At 36.3% G+C, this 26,025-nt stretch overlaps 1 protein-coding gene across 3 annotated transcripts in view; it reads right to left on the reverse strand.

Annotated features, from left to right (window-relative positions):
* The window catches only part of ZC3H6 (zinc finger CCCH-type containing 6), a 53,979-nt gene that overhangs the window by 12,046 nt on the left and 15,908 nt on the right, over positions 1-26,025 (reverse strand). For 2 of the 3 annotated variants that reach the window (XM_032653327.1, XM_032653326.1), the window contains exons 2-6: positions 22,846-23,026; positions 14,325-14,447; positions 8,190-8,442; positions 5,584-5,717; positions 532-648 (exon numbers count right to left, since the gene is read on the reverse strand). In XM_032653327.1, coding sequence (XP_032509218.1) covers positions 532-648; positions 5,584-5,717; positions 8,190-8,442; positions 14,325-14,447; positions 22,846-23,026 — 808 coding nt within the window. Of the gene's footprint in view, positions 1-531; positions 649-5,583; positions 5,718-8,189; positions 8,443-14,324; positions 14,448-21,715; positions 21,817-22,845; positions 23,027-26,025 lie in introns of those variants that run through there. The other variant, XM_032653328.1, reaches the window with a different exon arrangement.

A 26,025-nucleotide genomic window follows, 5' to 3' on the forward strand; every position in this document is an offset into this window, starting at 1 on the left:
ATCTCCAGTCTTTAAATAATGAGCTAATAATAATTCAAACAGTCCTTAGAATTCTTGCCCAAGGCAGTGGATGTGGCTCTTTGCAGAGAGCCAGCACAGTCAGCATGACCTCAGAGGATACTGCCTGGCTCCACCAGCACTCACCATTTCTAGCTGAGCTACTCTGGGGACTTATTTAACCTCCTGGCTTGGCCATGTTAAAAATGAGGATAATAACAGTGACTACAATTCACTGTGTCACTGTAAAGATTAAAACATTTAATATTAGTAATCTACTTTGAACAGTACTTGCCATACAGACAGCATCATGTGTTTGTTAAATAAAATCTCATTTCAACAAGTTATATTACTGCCCCAGAATATAATTAAATGAGTTCTGATATACAGTATTCAATGCAAGATACCTTTTGAAGAACCAGTTTTATTACAACTATATGAGAAATGAAAAAACTAACCACCCCCTAAAATGACTTTACATTTTAAAGATTATTTCGGAAGTTAAAATGATTTATGATACCCCTATAAATTTACCTTAATACATCTCCCTTCCAGAAAGTATTTACAGATCTGTTTTCCTTTATGTTCCACTGTGTGCTGATTAATAAATTCCTGAGTCATAACCTTCCACTTCTTCCCTGGTTTACTATACTGCAAGAAAAAAAATTATTTAAATAACACATATGAAGTAGTAAAAAGGTATTAAAATTTATAGTCAAATGAATCTAGAAAGCAGCATACATTGATTATTAAAAGTAGTGAAGACTGGACATTCTGATGCTATTCATTTACTTGGAGAGAGATATGCTTCTAGAAGAGTGCTTATTGCTATACTAGTAGTTGCAAAGAACCCTATTTCTAATTTAATGAGGACATACAACTACGTTTTTCAAAATAAAATTATGAAAATCTTGAAAATTAACAATAATACTTTGGCAAAGGTACAATAGAATATTTACTCTCATGTACTGTTGATGGAAGACGTAAAATATCCATACTGTTTGACACAAAATTTGTACTTTTCAGGATTATTCTGAAGGAATTATCAGGAAGGCACACAAAGAGTTATTCACAAAAATAACTACTGCAGAATCACTTACAAGTAAAACCAAGAAACAAAACAAAATCTAGAAATACTGTACCCATCCAAAACTAGGAGACAAGTCAAACACATTATGATACATTTAGGTGGTAGAATATCATACTGTCATTAAAAAATCATGGGATGGAAAGACAATTTGGGGATATAAGAAAATGTTCACAATACCTTACCAAGTGAAAATGTGACCCCAGTTTATAATAATAAAGACAAAGAAAAAGACTAAAAGAATATACCCCTACCTTTAACAGTGTATGTCTCTAGATATACCGCTAAAAAATTATAGATTGCTTGCATGTGTGGTTATTTTGTACTTTCTATAGGAAAAAAATGGAGGATGTATTATCTTTAACTTTTAAATTAAGAAAATTAAGAAAAATTAGTATGTGGTAGAAAATCTCACAGCCCTACCTGTTTTTCTTAGTTCTTCTCCTCAGTCTCCTATTCAACTTTTGCTACAAGTATAAGAGGGTGGAGTAGCAAGAGAGTATGACGCTTAGCCAACCAAGCTAAGGACTTCCACTCATGAGTGCTATAAAATATCACTGTTTTTCAGGCTCTTAGCATGCACAGTGCCTTGAACATCGAGGAGCTTAATAACTATTGATATTTGCTCTTCTGATTTGATACCAGTTTTCCCTTTTCCCTCAATTTGTTAGAAGATGGAGAACAAAGCACAATCTACTGAAAACAGGAAACTGCCTCACAGCAAACACTTAAGGAAATAGATGGCTAAACTTAAATCTGATCCTCAGCACTCCCAACTGATGAAATATATATTTTACTAGAAGAATTCTGAAAAAAAGTATAAGAATACCAGGAAAATAGATAATCTTTGAGGTTCTTTTAAAAATATATATACCCAAATTGCCCAAGGAAAACGCAAAGAAACTGCTTATACTCTACTCTGATAGGATCATTTAAAATGTCTTAAATCTATGTAAATTTTACTTACAAACATTTTCTATTTCTAGGCTCACTTAGAACAGGTAGATATAAATGACCAGTTCACATATGCCTTCTGTACAAGGAATTGTGGCTGTAATAAAATAGGCAGCCAAAGAGAGTGCATTGTGCAAAGTCAATGAGCCAACTTGAGGAATATAACTCTGAAATTAAAAATATTAGGTAATCACCCTCCCCCCGAAAAAAACGCTGAAAAATGTACCAAGTTGTACCTATGTTTCATTAATAACTCACTCTTTCTGTCTATGTTACTTTCTAAAGATACACCTCGTTGTCTTAACGGAGGATCACGGGGGTTGTTTTTTTCCAGTTTAGTTCTGTTTAAACAAGTAGCAAGTATTGCAGTACCCATAACTATGGGAAAACTGACTATAATCAAGGTATTCTAGAAAATCTAAAGCAACTTGAACAAAATTTCAGGATAAAATAAAGTGCCTGGAAGATCTTTTAAGCTTGAGCCTACAGAAGAACCACAAATGTCCTCTACCCTTTTTTAAAATTTTTAATTTAATTTTTATTTTATATAGGAGTATAACTGATTCACAATGTTGCGTTGTCCTCTATCCTTAAGATCTTTTATGAACTATAAGAGCTGGAAGAACGACAGAAGCAATCTAGTTCATCACCCTTACTGGACAAATATGAAAACTGAAGATTAGTGAAGTTAGTGACTTGCCAAAGGTTACGTTTCATGTTAGGAGAATCAAGATAGAACTCTTTGCACTATATCACACTGTTTCAAAGAAAACACAATTCAAGAAAGAGGGAGAAGGAATTCCCTGGTGGTCCAGGGTTAGGACTCTGCGCTTCTACCACAGGGGGGCATGGGTTTGATCCCTGGTCAGGGAACTAGGATCCCACAAGCTGTGCGGTGTGGCCAGAAAAAAAAAAAAAGAAAGAAAGAAAGAGAAGGAAAAGACAGAGAAAGGGAGGGAAAAACCAAACTACCCACTTGGTGATTTTAAAATTTATTTACTCTAGAGGATGTATTATATTGGTATAGGGAACAAGAGCATAAAAGATTTTTTAAATATACTAAAAGGAGGAGGAAATTAAAAGATCTACTGGGAAAAGAATATGTATTTATAAAAAAAATTTAATAGCTACTATAAAGACTAAAAAGTTTTAGGAGTTTTATGGCCAAAAGACTGAATAAGGCTTTAAAATCCATCAAAAGTTTGCATGTTCTGTGACTCTACTTGAGTTTTCAAGAAAATTAGTGTGGACATGCAGGTATTCCTAAATTTATCTGGCCTTTGGAGGATCTTATACTCCTTGAAAAGGCAAGGGTAAAAATGGATCTATGTTGGCCACTCCAAGTATGTTCACTCTACCCTGGATGGGCCTCCGCCAAAGCACTCCTGAACATGAGCTGCTTCCTTGGACTCTGACACGCTCCTGCTTGTTTCTGGAACCGTAAGAAGAAATCTCTCATGAGAGCCAATAGACTGACATAGTGTTAATAACATATTTTAATCTTGATAAAGAAAGAAACCATATTCTAAATCTGATAAATGTAAAAGAAAGAATTTATTCTGATTTTCTACTACATGATAAAGAAATCTTTTAGTTGCAGCCCAGATCTGCAAACATCTAAAATGTTAGTGCTTGAAGAGGCCATTAGAATTAATACTGTACTCTAATTTTACAGTTTGAGCAAACTGAAGCTCAGAGATAGGCAGTAACATGATCAACGCCACGCTTTCTTGGAAGCTAATATTTTTTCACATATAGGGTATAAGTACTGAATATAGAAGAAGACTTACTTAGAAAACATTCACATTAATTTCATCTAGTGAAAGCAGCACATCCTAGACATCTACACGTGTCTAGAAAGATGGACAGGCAGGTTATAGTCACCCAGAAATTCTAAGTTTGTTTCCATGGAGCGGTGAGTTAAGAGTAAATGTTAGTAGGTGTGTAGGAAAAAGAGTTCATGGTCAAGTAAATTTTGAAAATGATGGGTTGAACAAAGTAGAACAGACTTCTTTATGCCTAACCTGCTCAGAGTGTTTAATACATTAATGTTGACTGAGAATCCCCAAGAGTAGCGTAGCATGTGCTGGGTTTCACAAATTCATTTGGGCCCAAACTTCTTTTTTCTGTTAACAACTCCCTAAGTAGTACATTAATGAGTACATATTAAGAAATCTTTGCCCATTATCTTTAAACCCAGAAATGAGAAAACTGAGCATTTTCCAATTACAATATGTTACTATCCCTTTTCTTTTTAATTTTAAAAAAAATTTTGCCTGCATTGGGTCTTTGCTGCTGTGCACAGGCTTTCTCTAGTTGTGGTGAGCGGGGGCTACTCTTCGTTGTGGTGCGCGGGCTTCTCATCACAGTGGCTTCTCTTGTTGTGGAGCACAGGCTCTAGGCGCATGGGCTTCAGTAATTGTGGCACGTGGGCTCAGTAGTTGTGGCATACAGGCTTAGTTGCTCCGCGGCATGTGGGATCTTCCCAGACCAGGGCTCGAACCCGTGCCCCTGCATTGGCAGGCAGATTCTTAGCTACTGCACCACCAGGGAAGCCCCTACTATCCCCCTTTTCTATCAATCAAGGTTGCAGCTACTGATAACCCACCCTTGCTCTGTACAATTCAATCAAATCTTACTGGAACAGTGGCAGAATACAGGAATTGGACCACTCTAATCCAGAAAGTCGCTACAAGGTTGAAATGTACTGTTCAGAGTTCAGTTCAGTTCAACATATATTTATTCAATATCTACTATACACATAATTCATAAATTCATCTTTCCAACCATCTATACTTCCTTTTTTCTCTTGTAATGATTTCAACTGTAAAAAGTAAGTGAATTTACCACTATCTCCCTTCTTCGTCCTGCTACGTATTGAGCTATTAGCATTTTATTGCCATTTGCATCTAGGGACCATGACTCCTAGGAAAGGAAAGTACAACAGAGAACTAATAGAACAAACAATTTTGCTTTCAGACATATCAATTTTATTTTGAGGTGCTTTCCAACTTACCGATTTTACTTCGAGGGCACCAAAACGTGCATCTGTGTACTACTATCAAAACTAATTAAAACAATACTTTTCTGGAGTTCATCTATACTCATTCATTCAATCTGAACTGGAAATTTTTCATTTACTAGGAAAGTAGCATTAAAATCACAATGCTGGGCTTCCCTGGTGGCGCAGTGGTTAAGAATCTACCTGCCAGTGCAGGGGACATGGGTTCAAGCCCTGGTCTGGGAAGATCCCACATGCCGCAGAGCAACTAAGCCTGTGCGCCACAACTACTGAGCCCACGTGCCACAACTACTGAGCCCACGCACCTAGAGCCCGTGCTCCTCAACAAGAGAAGCCACCTCAGTGAGAAGCCTGCTCACCGCAACTAGAGAAAGCCCACGCGTGGCAACGAAGACCCAGTGCAGCCAAAAGTAAATAAATTAAATAAATAAATTTAAAAAAAAATCACAATGCTTTCTTTTGCAGCCAAATAAGTTACAAAATGGAAAAGCTCCTCTCCTCATTATATATAAATTCTCAGTACCTCTTGAAAGTCATCCGTTCCTGAAAACACATTAGGCCCTTTATTGGCCCTTCCTCCACGGTCTTTGCGTTTGATTTTCTTCGGCAAGCCGCGTCCACGAGCAACATTAAAACTTTTAACCCTCTGTTCAATACCTAAAAAAGTTAAAATGTACTTCAGATAGTTAAAAAAACAGCACACTAGACAATCTACTAGTTTACAGGGAATAGCATATTTTAAATAGTCTATAATGTACAGTGTATTCTTTTTTTCCCTTTAGATTCAGTGAAAACAATTAATTCAGTCTTTACATTTTACTTCGTGGGTACTGCTCCTTATTGTTTTGTTTCTTAAGGGATGTTAACAACATAAGGAAGGCAAGAAACAAGGATATATACATGGCTGGAGAGGTCAAATCTAGTTTTATTCTTCTCAATTTTCCTTAGAATAAGCAATTAACAATGTTTTCTGTTTTTAAGAGAATTAAATATTACATTCATCTCTCAGGAAGACTTTGTAGGTATTCGTGATTAATTTGTGGCAAATTGAGTTTCTACTGATAATGTTGAACAGACATCACATATATCTCCAAGCAAAATTTATACGTGTCTTTTACTTTTGAAAAACTTGATATTTAAAAGTCTCTAAAGAGATACTCAAATGACTAAAATTATATATTAGGGTAGTAAGTTACAATACAAAGTGATTTCTCATTATACCAAAGTCATATTGAACTAATAAGTTTTCTAATGATATTAAACCTACAAAATAGCCAATAGATATATAGAAAAATGTTTCACTTCATTAAAGAAATCAAAGAAATTAACAATTTAAAGATCACATAACTATTTTCACCTCATAGAATAATGTTGGTAAGGATTTGGAGAAACTGGCATTTGCACACACTGGCAGGGGTGTTACAAATGGCTACATCACCTTTTTTGGATATCAACTTAGTATATGGATCAAAAATCTTCAAATGTAGCTATGTCTTTTGACTCAATTCTATATTTCAGCATTTACTCTCAAAAAAAAAATGTTTGCCAAGATATGTATAAATATGCAGGGTTAATCACAGAATTTTAAAAAATGGGTGCAACTTAAATCCCAAATAATTACTAACAAACAAACCTAACAGTTTAGTAGACAAATTATGGCATATCTATTTAATTGAATAGAATGTAGACATTAAAATCTACTCATTAACATAAGAATGACTGAGGTACAATTCACAGTTAAGGAAGAAAAACAACTTATAACAGTGTATAGTTTTTTGTTAAAAAATAATTGTCAAAAAATTCTAGACAAATGTATACCGGGGAATTCCCTGGCAGCCCAGTGGTTAGGACTCTGTGATTCTACTGCAGGGGGCCTGGGTTTGATCCCTGGTTGGGGAACTAAGATCCCACAAGCTGTGGCACAGCCGGAAAAAAAAAAAAAAAAAAAGTATACCAAAAATATTAATAGTAATTGTCTCCAGGAGTAGGGATTCAAACCGCTTTTGTTTCATCTTTGATCTTTGCTGGGTTATCTTTTCTACACATAGAAAAAGTTTTCTACATTTGACCATATATTATTTTCATAATTCTGGGGGAAAAAATGAAAGTCAAAATAAAATGCAATACTCAATTCTTTAACAGAACAAACAGAAAGAGTTTGAAAGGAAGAACCCCAGGTGGGAAGGGATGAACAAGGTCTCTACATTCCCCTTATTCCCCAAGTGGAATGATCCCTGACACCACTACGTCTGGACTCCAGGAACAAACTTACTAATTACAATAGCATACGCATAGACAAATTCCTGTCTCTTTAGTTCAACAAAGCCTAGACCCACATTTTTCAAAGGAATTTTGCTTGGAAATCAAGAAAAAATAAAGCCATAAAAATAACCAAATTTACTCGTAACTGATTCCTTTTTTCAATGATAATTAAATGATAGTCACGTAGGGCTTGGTGCTCACTACTTCACCTCAGCCTCATCTCGCTCCAGTTTTCTTGAAGCAGACATATTGACTGGACAGTTCTTAAGGCTGATTTGACCCTGATGTGACTCATAATTTCTATGGCAATCTTGTACTGGTCTCTCCAGGGACGATGTACCTCAATATAGCAGATGAATAGATTATCACTCCAGAAATTTCTTTAGATTATGTTCTTATTTCTGATCCTGAAGAATGTCTATAGTCCTGAGTACATTTACATAGCAAAGATGATCACTACATTTTAAAGCCTAATAAAAGAATAGCTTCCCAGGATTCTGTCCTTACAGGTCTAAAACAGAAAGTAACCCAGAGTAACAGAGACAGCTGAAAAAGGTAGGTTCTTTCTTTCAGTATACTGATACCATATAGAAGGGAGGGGAAAAACTTAACAGGAAAGTTGTTTTACATTTTTATACACTTTAAAAATATTAAGAAATCTTTTAGATTCAAATTTTAAAATACCATGCAGATTGAAATATTTGTAGATTTTTGTCCTCAAGGTCTACAAATAAAAAAAAAAAACGAATTCAGCAAGCACAGGAATAAGCTGATCATGAGAAAGGGCAAAGAAATTTAAGATTTTACTTCATATTTACCTGTTTTAATAAGGTTCTCATATTAAAAAACAGACAATTTCCAACTTACCTTGCTGAAGCCCTTTCAATCTTTGTTTTTTCCCTGGTTCTTTAGGAAAGGATGATCCTAAAGCAGTATTTGAGGTTTCTTTAGCTTGCCTGTATTGTTTCAGCCGACTGGCAAAATCTTCCTCTGTTTCCTGACTGTAGGTACCAAAGTTGTCATCACTGTAGGTACTGTGCTCATCATATTCTTTACTTTTAAATTTTCTGTTATGTTGACTCTTCTTTGATGCCATGTAGCTTCCTGATATATGTCCATGCTAAGTGAAAACGCACAACCATTATCAAGAGTTTTCAGTTATATACAGGGATTGATAGTAACACAGGACATCTTTTTCCCCCCAGAAAGTTGGGAGAAAGAAGGGGAAAAGACAGTTATTAGTTCTGCCTCTTGGTTAGAACTTACCTATGGCACTATTTAAAACTAAGTTCAATAAGCTAAATGCTACTCTGATGTTATTAAACATTATAATGTGCATAGAACTTTGCTGGAGAGTGTGTCTTGTTCACTTTTTGTTTTCCATGTCCATGTCTTACGTTTCTCATGCTCCATGCCTCGATATTTATACACGTAAGAGTACTTTAAAATCCATACTGTCATACAGAAATTCCGTCTCCAAAAAACTGAAGAGGTCTTTTTGAAAACAGAAAAATAAAATAGTGAAATAGCTTGGAGCAAGGGTAGAAAATATATAGAGTCTCCTAAGATTCAAAAATTCCCACATGACACGTTTAAGCATATTATATTTAATTTAAAAACTATATGTAAAGTCAAATTTGTAAAAAGAAAATATTTACATTTGAGGTCTAATAGAAAAAACAGAGATTTCCCTAATAGTAAAAAACATCTAATGAATAAATTGGAAACTATTTATTGCACTTATACATTATTAATTTCATTGCTTTTTACTAAAGCATGTAAAAACAAAAAATACACTGTAGTCCTAGAAGTTCATTTAATGATAGTATTCAAGTATATCTCTATTTACTGAAATATTTTTATTACTTCTATCATATCTATTGTCAATTTTTTTATAAGAAAGCAAGAAAAAAATTGCACACAGGGCTTCCCTGGTGGCGCAGTGGTTGAGAGTCCGCCTGCCGATGCAGGGACATGGGTTCGTGCCCCGCGGAGCAGCTGGGCCCGTGAGCCATGGCCGCTGAGCCTGCGCGTCCGGAGCCTGTGCTCCGCAACGGGAGAGGCCACAGCAGTGAGAGGCCCGCGTACCACAAAACAAAAACAAACAAAAAAAAAATTGCACATAATTACAGCTTGAGGATCTAGAAAAAGTCAGACCATGACTCATTTTCAGTTTAGTACATTTTAAATGTGATATAAAAATACTGCCCTGGCAGAATACCAACACGAGACTGTTTTTAATAAAATGCAGAGAACATACAGAGTGAAGTAAGTCAGAAAGAGAAAAACAAATATCGTATATTAACTCATATATGTGGAACCCAGAAAAATGGTACAGATGAACCGGTTTGCAGGGCAGAAATAGAGACACAGATGTAGAGAACAAACATATGGACACCATGGGGGTAATGCGGGGCGGGGCGCGGGGGGCGGGTGGTGGTGGTGGTGGTATGAACTGGGAGATTGGGATTGACATATATACACTAATATGTATAAAACAGATAACTAATGAGAACCTGCTCTATAAAAAATAACAATAAAATAAAATTCAAAAAAAAGTAAAATTCAGAGAAATATTAAGTCCTTTTCAGCAATTATAAAATAGAGAAAAAGTATATAACTAAAGCAATCAAGAAAATCAATTAGCTCATCAGTTTTAAATTCTGCAGACATTATATTAGATTTCCAAATTTTTTTAAGCAACATTTTTAAAGTTTATAAACTGTTCTCAGTCTAGCACTTCAGAAATTCAGAAGGGGATTTACAATTATAGCCAAAAGGCTGTTTCTTACATTTAAAAAAAAAGCCACTATGAAAATAAAACAAAAAATAATTGCTTTGATTAAGCTGAAGATTAATTAGTTGAGTGGTACTTACATTTCCTTTTATAAAAAATGTGATTACATTCATTCTTCAAAAATATATTTCAACGCCTAATAAGCAAGGATTACTCTCTGTTAATGGGCGAGTACGAATTTTTCTCTAGAGATTAGATCCTTTTCACAAAAGCTTTAAGTCTTAATATTAATCCAATTCTCTGATTTTTCACAGCCTTTACAAAAGTAATCTCCATAATTCCTACTTTTTCAAGCAGAATTATCCCTAAACTTTCAATCCATCCCTCCCTTGTTTTCCCAACTGCAAATAATCCTAATAGCCCTCTAATTATGCAAACCTCAGGGCTTCTTCTGCAGTGACAGACTCTAATGTGGCTTGCTGCAGTGCTTAGTGTTTGCATCAGGGCACCACCCATGCGGTGCAAGCTCTCCAGGAAGCGCTAAATGAATGAGGGGTTCCAGAGCAGCCCCAGTTCTCTAGGAGAGCATCTCCTCGTGCTTCACATGTTCACCATTTGGAATGAACAAAATGTACTCACCAGCAAGGATCTAGCAAGTATTTTTAAAAGCCCTCCTAAAGATAAAAGAAATGAAAAAGACTATAAATTTTACTGAAGGATATAGTTTCTCCAATCACTTTGCTTATTGATTATTAGGCTATCTACCTGCTAGAATGTCTGTGGGGGCAGATTTGGTTTCTCTTACACAGGCTGTCACTCTAAGCATGAAATAAGAGAACAGGAGACCCTGAACAAGGATGAGGAAAAAGGAGATATATTAAGTACTAATTTAATAGCTAATTTAATAGCTAGATGCTAATACTATATTCTATTGTTGGCCTATAACTGTAGAAGTGTCATACAGTAGATACTTGTTATCTAATTAAATGAGATTTTTAGGATATACTTTCTAACCTCAGTGAGTCAACACTAAATCATATGTGAAGGAAATGATCCTGAACTTTCTCTTCTAATGGCAGACTAGGTAATTTAATTCAGATCAGTCCTCCTCCTAAAAAAATGCAGCAAAGATAGACAAGATGTTTTTTTCGGATCACTGTAGACATCAGAGAGCTAACAAATTAGTGAAGGATTACTGAACCGTTACCCATGGAGTAGATGAAAATCCCCAGAAGTGAGCAGTACTTGGAGCTGTTTTTGCTCTGAAAGCATCAGCCCAGCATGAAAAATCATCTGAAAAGGTTCAACAGCACTTTTGACTATCCTTTCAATCTTTGGGAACAAAAGGAGTCCAGAGTCTGGAAAAAGCGGAAGCCTTAGCGACACCCACCCACCAGAACTCAGAGAGTCTGGGGTTTTTCAGATACATGCATGCTGACCTGAATACTCCTCAGTGCTCCTGAGAGCATCAGGATTTTTCTAGCACAAAATAATATTCAGATTGAAGATTCTGTTCATACAGTGCAACATATTTAAGGAAGACATAAAGTAGATAATGTTGTTTTAAATTTTTTTCTGTTTAAAACACATCAAATAATGTTTGCACTTGAGGTAGGTGGCACAAAATTCATATACTGAAGCCCTAACCCCCAGTACCTCAAAATATGACAGTGTTTAGAGAAAGGGCCTTTAAAGAGGTGATTAAGTTAAAATGAGGATGTTAGGGTGGGCCCTGATCCAATTTGACTGCTGCCCTTATAAGAGGAAATTTGGACACACAGAGACACCAGGAGTCCACGTGCACAGAGGAATGACCATGTGAGGACAAAGCAGCACGAAGGTGACCACCTACAAGCCAAGGAGAAAGACCTAAACAGATCCTTCCCTTGTGGCCCTCAGAGGAAACCAAACCTGCCAGCACCTCGATCTTGGACTCAGATCTAGCCTCCAGACTGTGAGAAGATAAATTTCTGCTGTTTAAGCCACCAGTCTGTGGTATGTTGTTATGGCAGCCCTAACAGACAAATACATGACGTATTCTTTATTTTCAAAGGTTTAAAATTTGTAGCATATGTCTTATAAAATATTTTTTTTAATATCAGAAAGCAAAGAATGAAATTGAAAGTTTAATTTTTCTCTTTAAAAAGCAGTAACCCAAAAAAAAAAAAAAAAAAGCAGTAACCCAAAACCACAGTGAGATATCATTTCACACCAATTAGGAAGGCTGTTATCCAAAACAAAACAGAAAATAACAAGCTTGACAAGGATGTGGAGAAATCAGAAAAATCTCATGCATTGTTGGTGGAAATGTAAAATGGTGCAGCCTTTGTGGGAAACAGTTGGTAGTTCCTCAGAAAGTTAAATGTAGAAATAACATATCATCAAGCAATTCCACTCCTAGGTCTATACTCCAAAGAATTGAGAGCAGAGTCTCAAAGAGATACCTATACACCCATGTTCATAGCAGCATTATTCACAATGCGCAAAAGGTGGAAGCAATCCAAGTATCTATCGACAAAATGTGGTATATACATATAATTGAATATTATACAGCTTTGAAAAGGAAGGAAATTCTGATACGTACTACAACACAGATGAACCTTGAAAAAATTATGGTAAGTGAAATAAGCCAGACACAAAAGGACAAATACAGCATGATTCCACCTATATGAAGCACCTAGAGCAGGCAAATTCATAGAGATGGAAAGTAGAATAGTGGTTACCAGGAGTGGAGGGAGGGGGAAATTAGGTATTATTGCTTGATAAGTACATGGCTTCTGTTTAGGAAGATGAAAAAGTTCTGGAAATGGACAGAGTGATGGTTGCACAACAACATAAATAAACTTAATGTCACTGAACTGTATATTTTAAAATGGTGAAAATAGTGAATTTTTCCAAAGACATACAAATGGCCAACAGACACATGAAAAGATGCTCAACATCACTAATCATCAGGGAAATGCAAATCAAAACCACAAGGATAGGGCTCCCCTGGTAGCACAATGGTTAAGAACCCGCCTGCCAATGCAGGGGACACGGGTTTGAGCCCTGGACCAGGAAGATCCCACATGCCGCAGAGCAACTAAGCCCATGTGCCACAACTACTGAGCCTGCGCTGTACAGTCCGCAAGCCACAACTACTGAGCCTGCGTGCCACAACTACTGAAGCCCGTGTGCCTAGAACCTGTGCTCCACAACAAGAGAAGCCACCGTGCACCGCAATGAAGAGTAGCCCCCGCTCCCTGCAACTAGAGAAAGCCAGCGCACAGCAACAAAGACCCGATGCAACCAAGAATAAGTAATTAATTTAAAAAAACCACAAAAACCCACAAGGACATATCACCTCACACCTGGCAGAATGGCTATCATCAAAAAGACAAGAAATAACAAGTGTTGGTGAAAATGTGGAGAAAAGGGAACACTTGTACGCTGTTGGTGGGAATGTAAATTGGTGCAGCCGCTGTGGAAAACAGTACAGAGGTTTCTCAAAATATTAAGAACAGAACTACCAAATATCCAGCAATTCCACTTTGGGGTATTTTCCCAGAGAAAATAAAAACACTAATTCAAAAAGATATATGCACCCCTACGTTCACTGCTGCATTGTTTATAATAGCCAAGATATGGAAGCAACCTAAGTGTCCATTAACAGATGAATGGATAAAGAAGATGCAGTATATATATACACACATATATATATGCACGCAGTATATATACAATGGAATATTACTCAGCCATAAAAAAGAATGAAATCTTGCCATTTGTGACAATAAGGACGGACTTAGAGGGCATTATGCTAAGTGAAATAAGGCAGATAGAGAAAGATAAATATCACTATTATTTCTCTTATATGTGGAATCTAAAAACCAAAACAAATGAGCAAACATAACAAAACAGGAACAGATTCACAGATAGAACAAACAAGTGGTTACCAGAGGGGAATGGGGATGAAATAGGTGAGGGAGATTAAGAGGTACAAACTTCCAGTTGCAAAATAAATGAGTCACAGGGATGAAATATACAGCATGGGGAGAACAGTTAACAATAATGTAATATCTTTGTATGGCGACAGATGGTAACCAAACTTATTGTGGTGATCATTTTATGTATAGAAATATTGAATCCTATGTTGTGCACCTGGAACTAACACCGTGTTGTAGGTCAATTATACTCCAATTTAAAAGAAAAAGAGAGAGAAAAAGAAATAGTTAAAATGGTAAATTTTATGTTCTGTATATTTTATGACAATAAAAATAAAGGCATACCTGAGGAAATGGAATGTCATAATCCCTGTAGAAACCACTTCTTTTTCTGTGGGAACTTTCTGTATGTTCGACCTCTGAATCAAGGCTGTAGTCTGAACTATCATCACTGGATGGAGAATTATGCTAAAAGAAGGAAAAACCAAAAATGTTACATTTACAAAAGGAAGAAAATTTAACTAGTAACTAGATAAGCTTGTTTCAGCCAGAGGTGCCAACCAACAGATTATATTATCCTAGTAGGTTCTGAAGTATTAACCGGAAAATTCTTGTTCCAAAGACCACCTCCACCCCAACTCTTCTGAAATTTTCTGAGGAATAGTACATCTTCCTCTTTTCTCGGGGATTTTAATGACAGCATTTTCCCCATCATCCCTTTGGCCCAAGGACTTCAAATAGAAAATACTGCACCTCTATGCTCTAAAGTCATCTTAAATTTAATCTTTATTTTTTTTTTTTTTTTTTTTTTTTTTTTATGCGTTACGCGGGCCTCTCACTGTTGTGGCCTCTCCCGTTGCGGAGGACAGGCTCCGGACGCGCAGGCTCAGCGGCCATGGCTCACGGGCCCAGCCGCTCCGCGGCATGTGGGATCTTCCCAGACCGGGGCACGAACCCGTGTCCCCTGCATCGGCAGGCGGACTCTCAACCACTGCGCCACCAGGGAAGCCCTTAATCTTTATTTTTAAATTCTTTGGCTGCGTTGGGTGTTCACTGCTGCATGTGGGCTTTTAGTTGCTGTGAGCAGGGGCTACTCTTCGTTGCAGTGCACGGCTCCTCACTGCGGTGGCTTCTCTTGTTGTGGAGCATGGGCTCTAGGCACGTGGGCTTCAGTAGCTGTGGCATGTGGGCTCAGTAGTTGTGGCTCGTGGGCTCTAGAGCGCAGGCTCAGTAGTTGTGGCGCACGGGCTTAGTAGCTCCGTGGCATGTGGGACCTTCCTGGACCAGGGCTCGAACTAGCGTCCCCTGCATTGGTAGGCGGATTCTTAACCACTGCACCACCAGGGAAGCCCCTAAGTTAATCTTAAAGGAAATAAAATTGGTTCCTCATCACCAAAAAGAGTCCTAGAACATGAATAGAGTATGAAGTAATTTATTTTTACCTAAAACAGCTTTAGAGTTCTTAATCTATTGCATAAGTACCCTAAATCTAAAAGATATCAAAACATTCCAAATTATAAATATAACATAAATCCAACCCACAAAATTGAACAAAGATGAAATGCAAACCACGAGTAATTGACAGTGATTGACAAATATCAAGAATAAGCTTTTTCAAGTATGAATGCAATTTCAAAAAAAAAAATCACGAAATATCCTCCATCTAGCCAAAATAATTACCTTCCCAGGTTGAGCACCCTCTTTAAAAAATTTTTTTGAAGTTCTTATCAACAAAGACACGGACTCTGTATTTTATCATGCTTGCATTCCCAGCATCTAAGACTAGAACAAACTCAGTAAAAATGTGCTGAACTAAATTGACCTCTTGATAACTTTTACAGTAGAAGGATCTGTTTTCTTCTACTCCATTCTTAAATGCTGGTTTAAGAAGACAAACTGTTTTCCTCCACCTTGTTCTTAAATGTTCTGGGGTTTAGTTTTGGGGTGCTGTTAATTCTGCTTTTGTTGATCTGATAGGTGATATGAAGATCTTTTTATAATTATGCTATGAAATGCTTCAAGCTTAACTACCTAATCTTTTTGGTTAGGACTTGAAATAAATATTGTCCATTTAAAAGCCAAGTTTGCTCTGTTACTAGCAGAAGTCAGCTCTGGCTCAAAAGAAAACCTTTACCTTGAAGAACACTAAAGGGGTAAGGCTTGCTTAAGAAGAAGTTCAAACAGAGGCATTGCTTCAGGAAGAGCCATCAGAGAAGAGAAGATTCTGTTTAAGGGAGAAGATTCTTCAGGCTAGCCCCCCAAAATGAGTCTAGAACACAGACGTTAAGAAGTCATTAGGGTAAAAGTATGAGATTAGATCACTCCCTAACACCATACACAAAAATAAGCTCAAAATGGATTAAAGACCTAAATGTAAGGCCAGAAACTATCAAACTCTTAGAAGAAAACATAGGAAGAACACTCTATGACATAAATCACAGCAAGATCCTTTCTGACCCACCTCCTAGAGTAATGGAAATAAAAACAAAAATAAACAAATGGGACCTAATGAAACTTCAAAGCTTTTGCACAGCAAAGGAAACCATAACCAAGACCAAAAGACAACCCTCAGAATGGGAGAAAACATTTGCAAATGAAGCAACTGACAAAGGATTAATCTCCAAAATTTACAAGCAGCTCATGCAGCTCAATAACAAAAAAACAAACAACCCCATCCAAAAATGGGCAGAAGACCTAAATAGACATTTCTCCAAAGAAGATATACAGAATGCCAACAAACACATGAAAGAATGCTCAACATCATTAATCATTAGAGAAATGCAAATCAAAACTACAATGAGATATCATCTCACACCAGTCAGAATGGCCATCATCAAAAAATCTAGAAACAATAAATGCTGGAGAGGGTGTGGAGAAAAGGGGACACTCTTGCACTGCTGGTGGGAATGTGAATTGGTTCAGCCACTGTGGAGAACAGTATGGAGGTTCCTTAAAAAACTACAAATAGAATTACCATATGACCCAGCAATCCCACTACTTGGCATATACCCTGAGAAAACCAAAATTCAAAAAGAGTCATGTACCAAAATGTTCATTGCAGCTCTATTTACAATAGCCAGGACATGGAAACAACCTAAGCGCCCATCATCGGATGAATGGATAAAGAAGATGTGGCACATATACACAATGGAATATTACTCAGCCTTAAAAAGAAATGAAATTGAGTTATTTGTAATGAGATGGATAGACCTAGAGTCTGTCATACAGAGTGAAGTAAGTCAGAAAGAAAAAGACAAATACCGTATGCTAACACATACATATGGAATTTAAGGGAAAAAAATGTCATGAAGAACCTAGGGGTAAGATAGGAATAAAGACGCAGACCTACTGGAGAACGGACTTGAGGATATGGGGAGGGGGAAGGGTGAGTTTTGACAGGGCGAGAGAGAGTCATGGACATATACACACTAACAAACGTAGTAAGGTAGATAGCTGGGGGGAAGCAGCCGCAAGGCACAGGGATATTAGCTCGGTGCTTTGTGACAGCCTGGAAGTGTGGGATGGGGAGAGTGGGAGGGAGGGAGACGCAAGAGGGAAGACATATGGGAACATATGTATATGTATAGCTGATTCACTTTGTTATAAAGCAGAAACTAACACACCATTGTAATGCAATTATACCCCAATAAAGATGTTTAAAAAAAAAAAAAATTAAAAAAAAAAAAAAAAAGAAGTCATTAGGAAGGCTATTATAAAAAAATATGTATGTGGCTCACCTACAGTAATAAGAAGTAATTATTAACCCCAAATTAGCAATTGGACTACATTAAAAATAGCTGGAAATAGTAGAGAGTAATTAAAAATTATTAAATTTTTAAGTGAAAAGGATAGCATACTTTTTTTATTTCAGAATTTTTGAGTTTCTTTTTTTTGGTTATTGTTTGGTATCTGTTTGGTGTTTGAAAGTGTTCCCTTAATTTTGTTATTTTACCTATAATACACTGGTGGATTATTTCTTTCAATACACTTGGTTGGTAAGTACTAAAGTTCAAGTCTAGGGACTTCCCTGGTGGTCCAGTGGGTAAGACTCCACGCTCCCAATGCAGGGGACCCTGGTTCGATCCCTGGTTGGGGAACTAGATCCCTCGTGACGCAACTAAGAGTCCGCATGCCACAACTAAAGATCCCGCATGCTGCAAAGAAGATCCTGCATGCCACAACTAAGACCCAGCCCAGCCAAATAAATAAATGTTTTAAAAATAAATAAAGTTCAAGTCTCAGTGATTATGCTTTCTATAGAACTCTTAACAAACATGACACCACAATGTGGTGAGTAAAGAGGGCAAAAGACATAGTCAAGAACTAATTAACAGGATAGCCATTTAGTGACCCCTTTAAATATTCAAACAGTAACAGAAAGAATTTAGGGACTTCAGTGACTTCCCCAAACCATGCCAGCCTTTTCACACCTTTTTGCTTTTGTATTCTCTGTGTCTCTTTGGTCAACGAGCTAATTCCTACCTGTCCTTCAAGATTTATCACAAAAAATCTCCATGTCCAATAGTAAGAGAATGATACTAAAGTATAATACAATACAGAGCAATCAATTAAAATGGTATTTTAGAAGATTTTATAGAAACAACTAAATGTTGTTGCTGTACTATTAAGTGAAAATGCAAAATATAAAATCAATTAAATGGCATTTCTCTAATAATAATTGTCCACAAATTCATTATTACTCCTACCCTCAAGAGGCGGAGATTAATTCCTCTCCCTTTGAGTGTGGACTAGACTTAGAAGCTTGCTTCTAGCAAACAGAATTTGTCAGAAGTGATTAGGTTATAAAAAAGACTGTAGCTTTCATCCTGGGTGCTCTCTCTTGCTCTCTTGCTCTGGAGGAAGCCAGCCAAAGCACGAGGTCAAAGAAGTGGTATGTAAAGGGGTCCACATGGTGAGGAACGGAGGCCTGCCAAGAGCCACGTGACCGAACTTGGAAGAGGATCCTGCCTTAGTCAGGAGATGACTGCAACCTCGCAGGAAGCGCTGAGCCAGAATACCAAGTTAAGCCGTGCCCACGTTCCTGACCCACAGAAACTAGGAGACAAACTTTTGTTGTTTTAAGCTTCTAAGTTTGGGGTAATGTGTTGCGCAGCAATAGTTAACTAATACAGGTTTTGGTATCTGGAAATGCGGTGCTGCCAGTACAAATATCTAAAAGGTAGAACTGGTTTTGGAACCGGGCAGTGGATAGAAACTGGAATGATTTTAAGAGGGCACTAGTGAAAGCCTAGATCACCCTGAATTATTGTTAGTAAAATTTTGGACTTTGGGGCAACTTAAAAGGAAAGTGAGAGAGATCTTATTAAAACTGGAAAAAGGGAGATCCTTGTTATGCAGTGGCAGAAATCTAGCAACACTGTTACATTCAGCAATATGGAAAGTAGAAAATGTGTCTAATGAACTAGGTGATCTAGTTAAGATTTTCAAGCAAAATGTTGAAAGTACCTATCTGTGAGGAAAGCGAGAGGAATTAAAGGAAGAACTGTTAAAAAGGAACCAGGACTTGACGGTCTTAAAAGTTCTTAGCCTCAAAATATCTAACTTTGTTTTTGCGTTTCCCTTTTTTCTTAATTAGTTTGGCCAACCCGTGCTGCAGGGGGCACAGGTTCGACCCCTGATGGGAGAACTAAGATCCTGCGTGCCGTGCGGCATGGCCAAAAAAAAAAAAACTACTGACTTTTCATTCTAATTTGTTAAATTCTACTTATAACTTTATTAAGCCCTTCCTTTTTGTTTCTGTCTTACTTTGCTGTTTTCTAGATTTTAATACTATAATAATTTTTCTTCTGATAATTTTTTAGCTATCTTCCATATGTCAAATTCTATTATTATTTTCATGAAATTCGGCAGATCTAGTCTGCATTCAAAGGTGTTTCTGTTTTTCGACTTTGTTATTTATGTCTAGTTTTATTGCATTGTGGTTTGAGATTGCTCTTTGTACTATTTCTACTCCATCAAATTAATTGGAGTTTTCTTTGTTGCCTATGACATGGTCTGTTTTTATGAATATTCCAAGTATACCTGAGAGGAAGATATATTCTCAGGATTCAGAGCTTACTATATATTTATAATATTTATAATACTATATATTATAATATTATAATATTTCTTTAATATCCTTACCACCTTTTCATCCATTTGATTAATCTCCTCGGGTTAAGAGAGGTATACTGGTGTATCTCCTGTTATTACTGTATTCCTGTCTATTTCTTCTCATAGTTCTTATGAAAACTGATGTTTAAGGGGATATTAAATAACAATAAATAAATACATCTTCACTGTGAATTATAACCTTAACATTATAAAATGCCCTTCTTTGTTTCTTTCAATGCCTTTTTGACCTAAATTTGACTTTTTCATATATCAACACTGTGATTTCTGCCTTTTCTTTCTTTGCATCTGCCTGGTATAGCTTCACCCACTTTTCATTTTTTTATTTTTTTAACATCTTTATTAGAGTATAATTGCTTTACAATGGTTTTACCCACTTTTTAAATCTTTCTCTTTTACACAGCTTAGAGTTGGATTTTGCATTGTTGGGAGGTATATCTTTTGGTATTAGAAAGATTATATTTTTGTTTCAGTTATTTCTTTCAAGTTGTCTTTTTCCAATAACCTTAGTCCCTATCCCTTCTTTGCATACTATTTGTTTACTAGTAGGACCAATATTGAAATTAGGCAGTAACCTCTTCTTCTACTTCCTCTCTTTCATTCCCAGGATAATAATTTGAAGTATATTAAAAAAGTCTCAGTTAATAACTAAAAAACTACCAAGAAGGTTATCCTGCTTACCATATATTCTTCTGCTTTCCCTGACGTTTTTTACAGCTGTAATGTTTCAATACATACTATACTGCCCCCCATGTCCATCATTTAGTCTTAGCTTTACAGACTAATACGTAGTGTATGTAGACCACTCTCACTTTTTCAACCAGTCATTTTGGTTATCTGAACGTGTGCTCTAGGAGATTCTATGAGAAGTCTTATGATAATATTTCCTGACTTCTATTATATACAGTTTTTCTGAGGACTTTATATTTGAAGTTCAGTATTTAGCTGGATATAAAATGCTTGGCTTGCATTTTATTCAAATACGTTACTCCATTATCTTCTGGCATAAAATGTTGATATCAAAAATTTTTCTATAAATCTGACTTTCCTTTCTTAATAAGTGGCTTGGTCTTTTTGCCTAAAGGACCAAAGGATTCCCTTTTCCCCCAGTTCTGCTGATGCTGTTTGATCATAGTCTGTATTATTTTCTTAATTTTTAAAAATCATTTTGAAATGTTAGGTTAAGTTTTTCATGTTTTGTGGGCATTCTTTCCTTTCTGGAAGAATATTATTCTCCCCATTTTCCTCTTTTTTTTTTAATAAGAATAACTTATATGGAATGTGGTCATGGTCCAATCTTGTTACTCACGTGTCAAAGGAGGACTGAGCCAGGAAAACTTTCCTAGCTTCACTCTCCAGGGTTATTTCTTCTGTCGTTAGCACATGAAGTATTAAAAAACATGGCTGTGTATCTTCTGAGATATGCCACCCCTGCTCCCTTCCCCCATTTTCTTTCCTTGGCCCTAGTATTCTTGTCCTCTCAACTTAGATTCTACTCCTAGCAGTTTTCTCCTCAGGGTGGGACTCTGTCCTAGAAGAGATTTAGTTGATGAGTATTCATCACGCACAGACCATTCTAGCACCATCCAATTTTACGTGGTCACCTTATACTCATGCGGGAATTGGGAGCTAGGAAAGCCCCCTCTCAGTTTCCATTGCTGTTTCTCAGTTTGGCCGACAGGCTTTCCATGTTCACTGGGGACTCCTGCATTGAGATGAATACCTGTTGGTAATTTGTTTTCTGGAAGTTCTTTTTACCTTCCCTCTCTTCATTTCACACAATTGCTGATCCTACTCTGGTCTTGTTGCTGTCTGTGGTTTGGCCTTATCCTTTTTTATTTTTGAGGTTTGTGAAGATAACCTGTTACTTCATTTTTTGGTAGATGTTGCCAATGAATTTTTGGTTTTGCTATTCTAATTGCTCTGCTTTTATGGGGGAAATTCAGGGAGTTTCAAAAACTACCCCACCACTGCTGCCAACTTTTCTCTGATTTCTCTGTCAGTATAGGTTTCCCTTCTTCTCAACCGCAATCCACATTATTCTGTATCCAGCACCCAATTGCTCTCTTGATAGCATTTGTTTTTCAATTGTTTACTGTCTCTCTCCTTCCCTTTTCAATGTAATCTCTATAACAGCAGAGACCATTTCATTCATTACTATAACCCCCAGCATACAGCACAGAGATTTCCACACAAGCACGCAATAATACTTACAAATGAATAAATAAATGAATGGATGGACAATGCCAGTGCTGTTAATCTACATCTGTAGAGAATGAAACTTTCTTTCCTTAAGCTTTCAGTATTCTTGCATACACTCTTCCATCAATTTAAAAGATTTATTCTAATTTGCATTAAAAGTTACTTTGATTATTTAATTTTTTTATTGGAGTAGAGTTGCTTTACACTGTTGTGTTAGTTTCTGCTATACAGCAAAGTGAATCAGCTATACGTATACATATATCCCCTGTTTTTTGGATTTCCTTCCCATTTAGGTCACCACAGAGAACCTAGTAGAGTTCCCCTGTGCTATACAGTAAGGTTCTCATGAGTATTTTTTAAATCTTTAAAACATTTCATATAATCTTTATGTTCATAAAATTTCTTAAGCACATAAAAAGATCTAATCCATATATTTTATAAGAAAATAGGCAATGATTTATACTTTGTAATTTTCAGTGTTTTATATTTCATAAAAATTTACCAAAAGAATAAAAAGTAGATTCTAACTAACCTTATGTTTCTCACGTTTTCTCCTTTTGGACTTTTTCTTCTCTTTTTCTTTCTTGTGTTTTTTCCTTGATTTTCTGTAGGCTTTCTCATTTTTCTGCTTTTCATCCTCTTTTGCTTCCTGTTCTTGTGTTTCTTCAAATCCTGCATCATCTATTTCACCATCTTCTAATTCACCATCTTCTCTGTAAAAGACAATGAAAATTTTAATTTTCAAATGTCAATTCTAAAGAGAATCTTACAGAAACAGTTCCAAAAGAAAAAAAAAGCATGAGCCAAAATTTAAGTTATACTCACTTAGATCAGGGCTTGGCCAATTTTCTATAAAGGGCTAGATAGTAAACATTTTAAATTTGCAGGCCACATATGGTTTCTGTTGCAAAATCTCTCTTTTATTACAACACCCTTCAAGAACGTAAGAAGCAATTTCAGCAGCCATAGTTTGCCAACCTCTGATATAGAGTAAGAGCATTGACTCTCACTCAGTAAACGAATGAATGCATGAATGCAATAGTATCCCAAGGTAATACAGCAATAGTTACCATCTATAATACTAAGCTACCATAAAAATGAAAGAAAGAAAGAAAAAGAGGGAGAGAGGGAGGGAGGGAGGGAGGGAGGAAGAAAGGGAGGAAGAAAGAAATTAAAACACTTTAGGAAGCAAACATTCTAACTACAGGAAGGAATTTAACTTAGTGACCTGTAGACAGCTATAAATAGCTTTAAAATAAAAGCAATGTAATGTATTAATTCTCACCATAAGAGTAAACTTCAATAAGAAGACAAATTTCAATAGGTAGATAAGTAATCTACCTACTGAAACCTGAACCACAAAAGCAGAATAATAAATTCCTCAACTTGAATCTGTAAAAAATATTCAGAGTAAAACCCAAAATCTACAAATCTTTATATTAATTATGACATTTTTATAGTTATAGAAGCCCCATCGTTCACTAACAGTATTTTAAATGCAAATTAACCAACTGATCTACATGGGAAGATAAATACATAAAATAATTTTAACATTTTATCCTGTTTCCATACAGTTTGAAAAAATGCAAACAACTACAAATATTACATGGTGATACAGAAAGATAAATGTCTTTTGTGACTGGAAGCAAATGAGAAGCACACAAACTATGGTGTGTGCATTTTAAAGACACTTTTAAATTACTAGAAATGTGTGATTTCTAAAATGCAAAACTGATCATGTAGCACTCTCCTGCTAAAAATCTTCAATGATGTGATGTCTCAAATTTGCTTCAAACAATCCACTGAGGATGAAGGAAGTGGTCTCAACAAGATTGGCCATGAGTTGGTAATTGCTGAAACTGTGGGATGTGTATATGAGGATTCATTCTACCATTCTATCAATATGTGTTTGAAGTTTTCCATAATAAAAAAGACAGTATCAGTGATTCCCTTCTGACCTGAGGATGATGTCAACACTCCTTGACTCCAAAAGGCCCTTTATAATTGAGTCCCTGATTAACCAGCTAATTTCAATTCCTCAAGTCCCCAAGCCTTAAACATTGCCTTAAAAACTCTCACTGCCCTGCTCCTCTCAACATCCACCCTCTCACCTCCTTCACCTGACTAAGTCCAATTCAATCTTTAGGACCCGGTTTAGATGTCCTTTCCTGCAAGATGCCTCCACTGACTACTCAGGATTAGGTGAGCTGCTCCATCTGAAGCACTCCCCTAATAATTCTCATTTTTTTATCTCTGCACTCTACACGTCATGTCTGAATGACTTGCTTATTGGTTGGTGAAAGCGGGGTATGGGACTGTGTCTTTCACAGCTGTATCTCCTAACCCCTAGCACGGTGCCCTGCTTTTTACTGAATGACTGAGTGTAAAATATCCATAACCCCTGCCATTACAGAACAGGCACACAATATCACCCTGTATTGACTGTGAAAGTCAATGTTGTTTTTCTCCAGTTTCCATCATAAAATCAGAGGTATATGTCTATTTAGGTGGACTTGAAAATTTCACGTGAGGCAGGTTCAGCATACTGGCTGTTTTAATTTTAAAAGTTTTGAGCTTTCATAACACTATAATACCTATGGCCCAAGAAAAATGAGTGCATATATTCACCCAAGGACAAGTATAAGAAAGTTTTTTAACAGCTTTAGTCATGATGGTAAAAAACTGTAAACAACCCAAATCTCCATGAACAGGTGAATGGATAAATAGCATTTCATTTACATAATGGAATACTATAAAGCCAAAAAAATTAACGACTGTACTGCTACACATAATACGATGAATGTTATAGACATAAGCAAAAGAAGCCAGACACAAGGGACTACTGTCTGACTCTATTTATATGCACTTCAAGAACAGGCAAAACTCATCTATGGTGATGTGAGTTAGAACAGCGATTACCTCTTGGAGGGTTACAGCTGACAAAAAAGGAGTACTAAGAAGCCTCCTAGGTTGTTAAAATATTTTCTATAGATGGGTATGGTGATTACTACATATACACGTGTGTAAAAATTCATCAATTCTTAAAAATTCACTTAAGAATTGTGCATTTTACTGTCTACGTGTAAAATCTAAATGCAAACAACAACAAAATCTACAGGCGTTCATCCTTTCTTTTACCATCATTCTCCTCCAGTTTGAGCTCCTTAAATCATACCTTAAAACCACTAATCCATACTTAGCATTTTTGACTAGAGCTACTTAAATAAAGTGCTCAAGCTGAATACTTAAATTCTTCACCTGTGACATACGGGAATTTCTATTTGTTATTAAACATAAAACACTGAAAGTTTAAAATTTTTTCTTTCTTTTCCTTTAGCCTCTTTATCATTTCAACATTCATACAATAACACATTTAAATTTGTAAATTTATGTTTGGTTACATAAAGGAGAGTAAAAGGAAATGAAGAACAATGATCCACACTTCTATGAGCTGCTTCCAATGCTTTAAAAAATCACCTTTGGGCACAGATGGAAAGCATGTGTGGCATAATGGAAAAAGGAGACTTAGTAGGAGGAAAACTGGATTCTAATTCTAGCTCTGTCACCAAAATAAAATAAAGCTTTCTTGACTGAGCACCTACCAATGTATCAGATACTAATCCAGCTCTGTGAAAAATCAAAAATAGAAGAGATAATAGAAGCAATTAAGAGTGCTTGCCATTGTCTAGATTTTGAATTAACACTATTATGA

Source organism: Phocoena sinus, chromosome 13 (assembly GCF_008692025.1).
Source record: "Phocoena sinus isolate mPhoSin1 chromosome 13, mPhoSin1.pri, whole genome shotgun sequence".
Classification (NCBI taxonomy): domain Eukaryota; kingdom Metazoa; phylum Chordata; class Mammalia; order Artiodactyla; family Phocoenidae; genus Phocoena; species Phocoena sinus.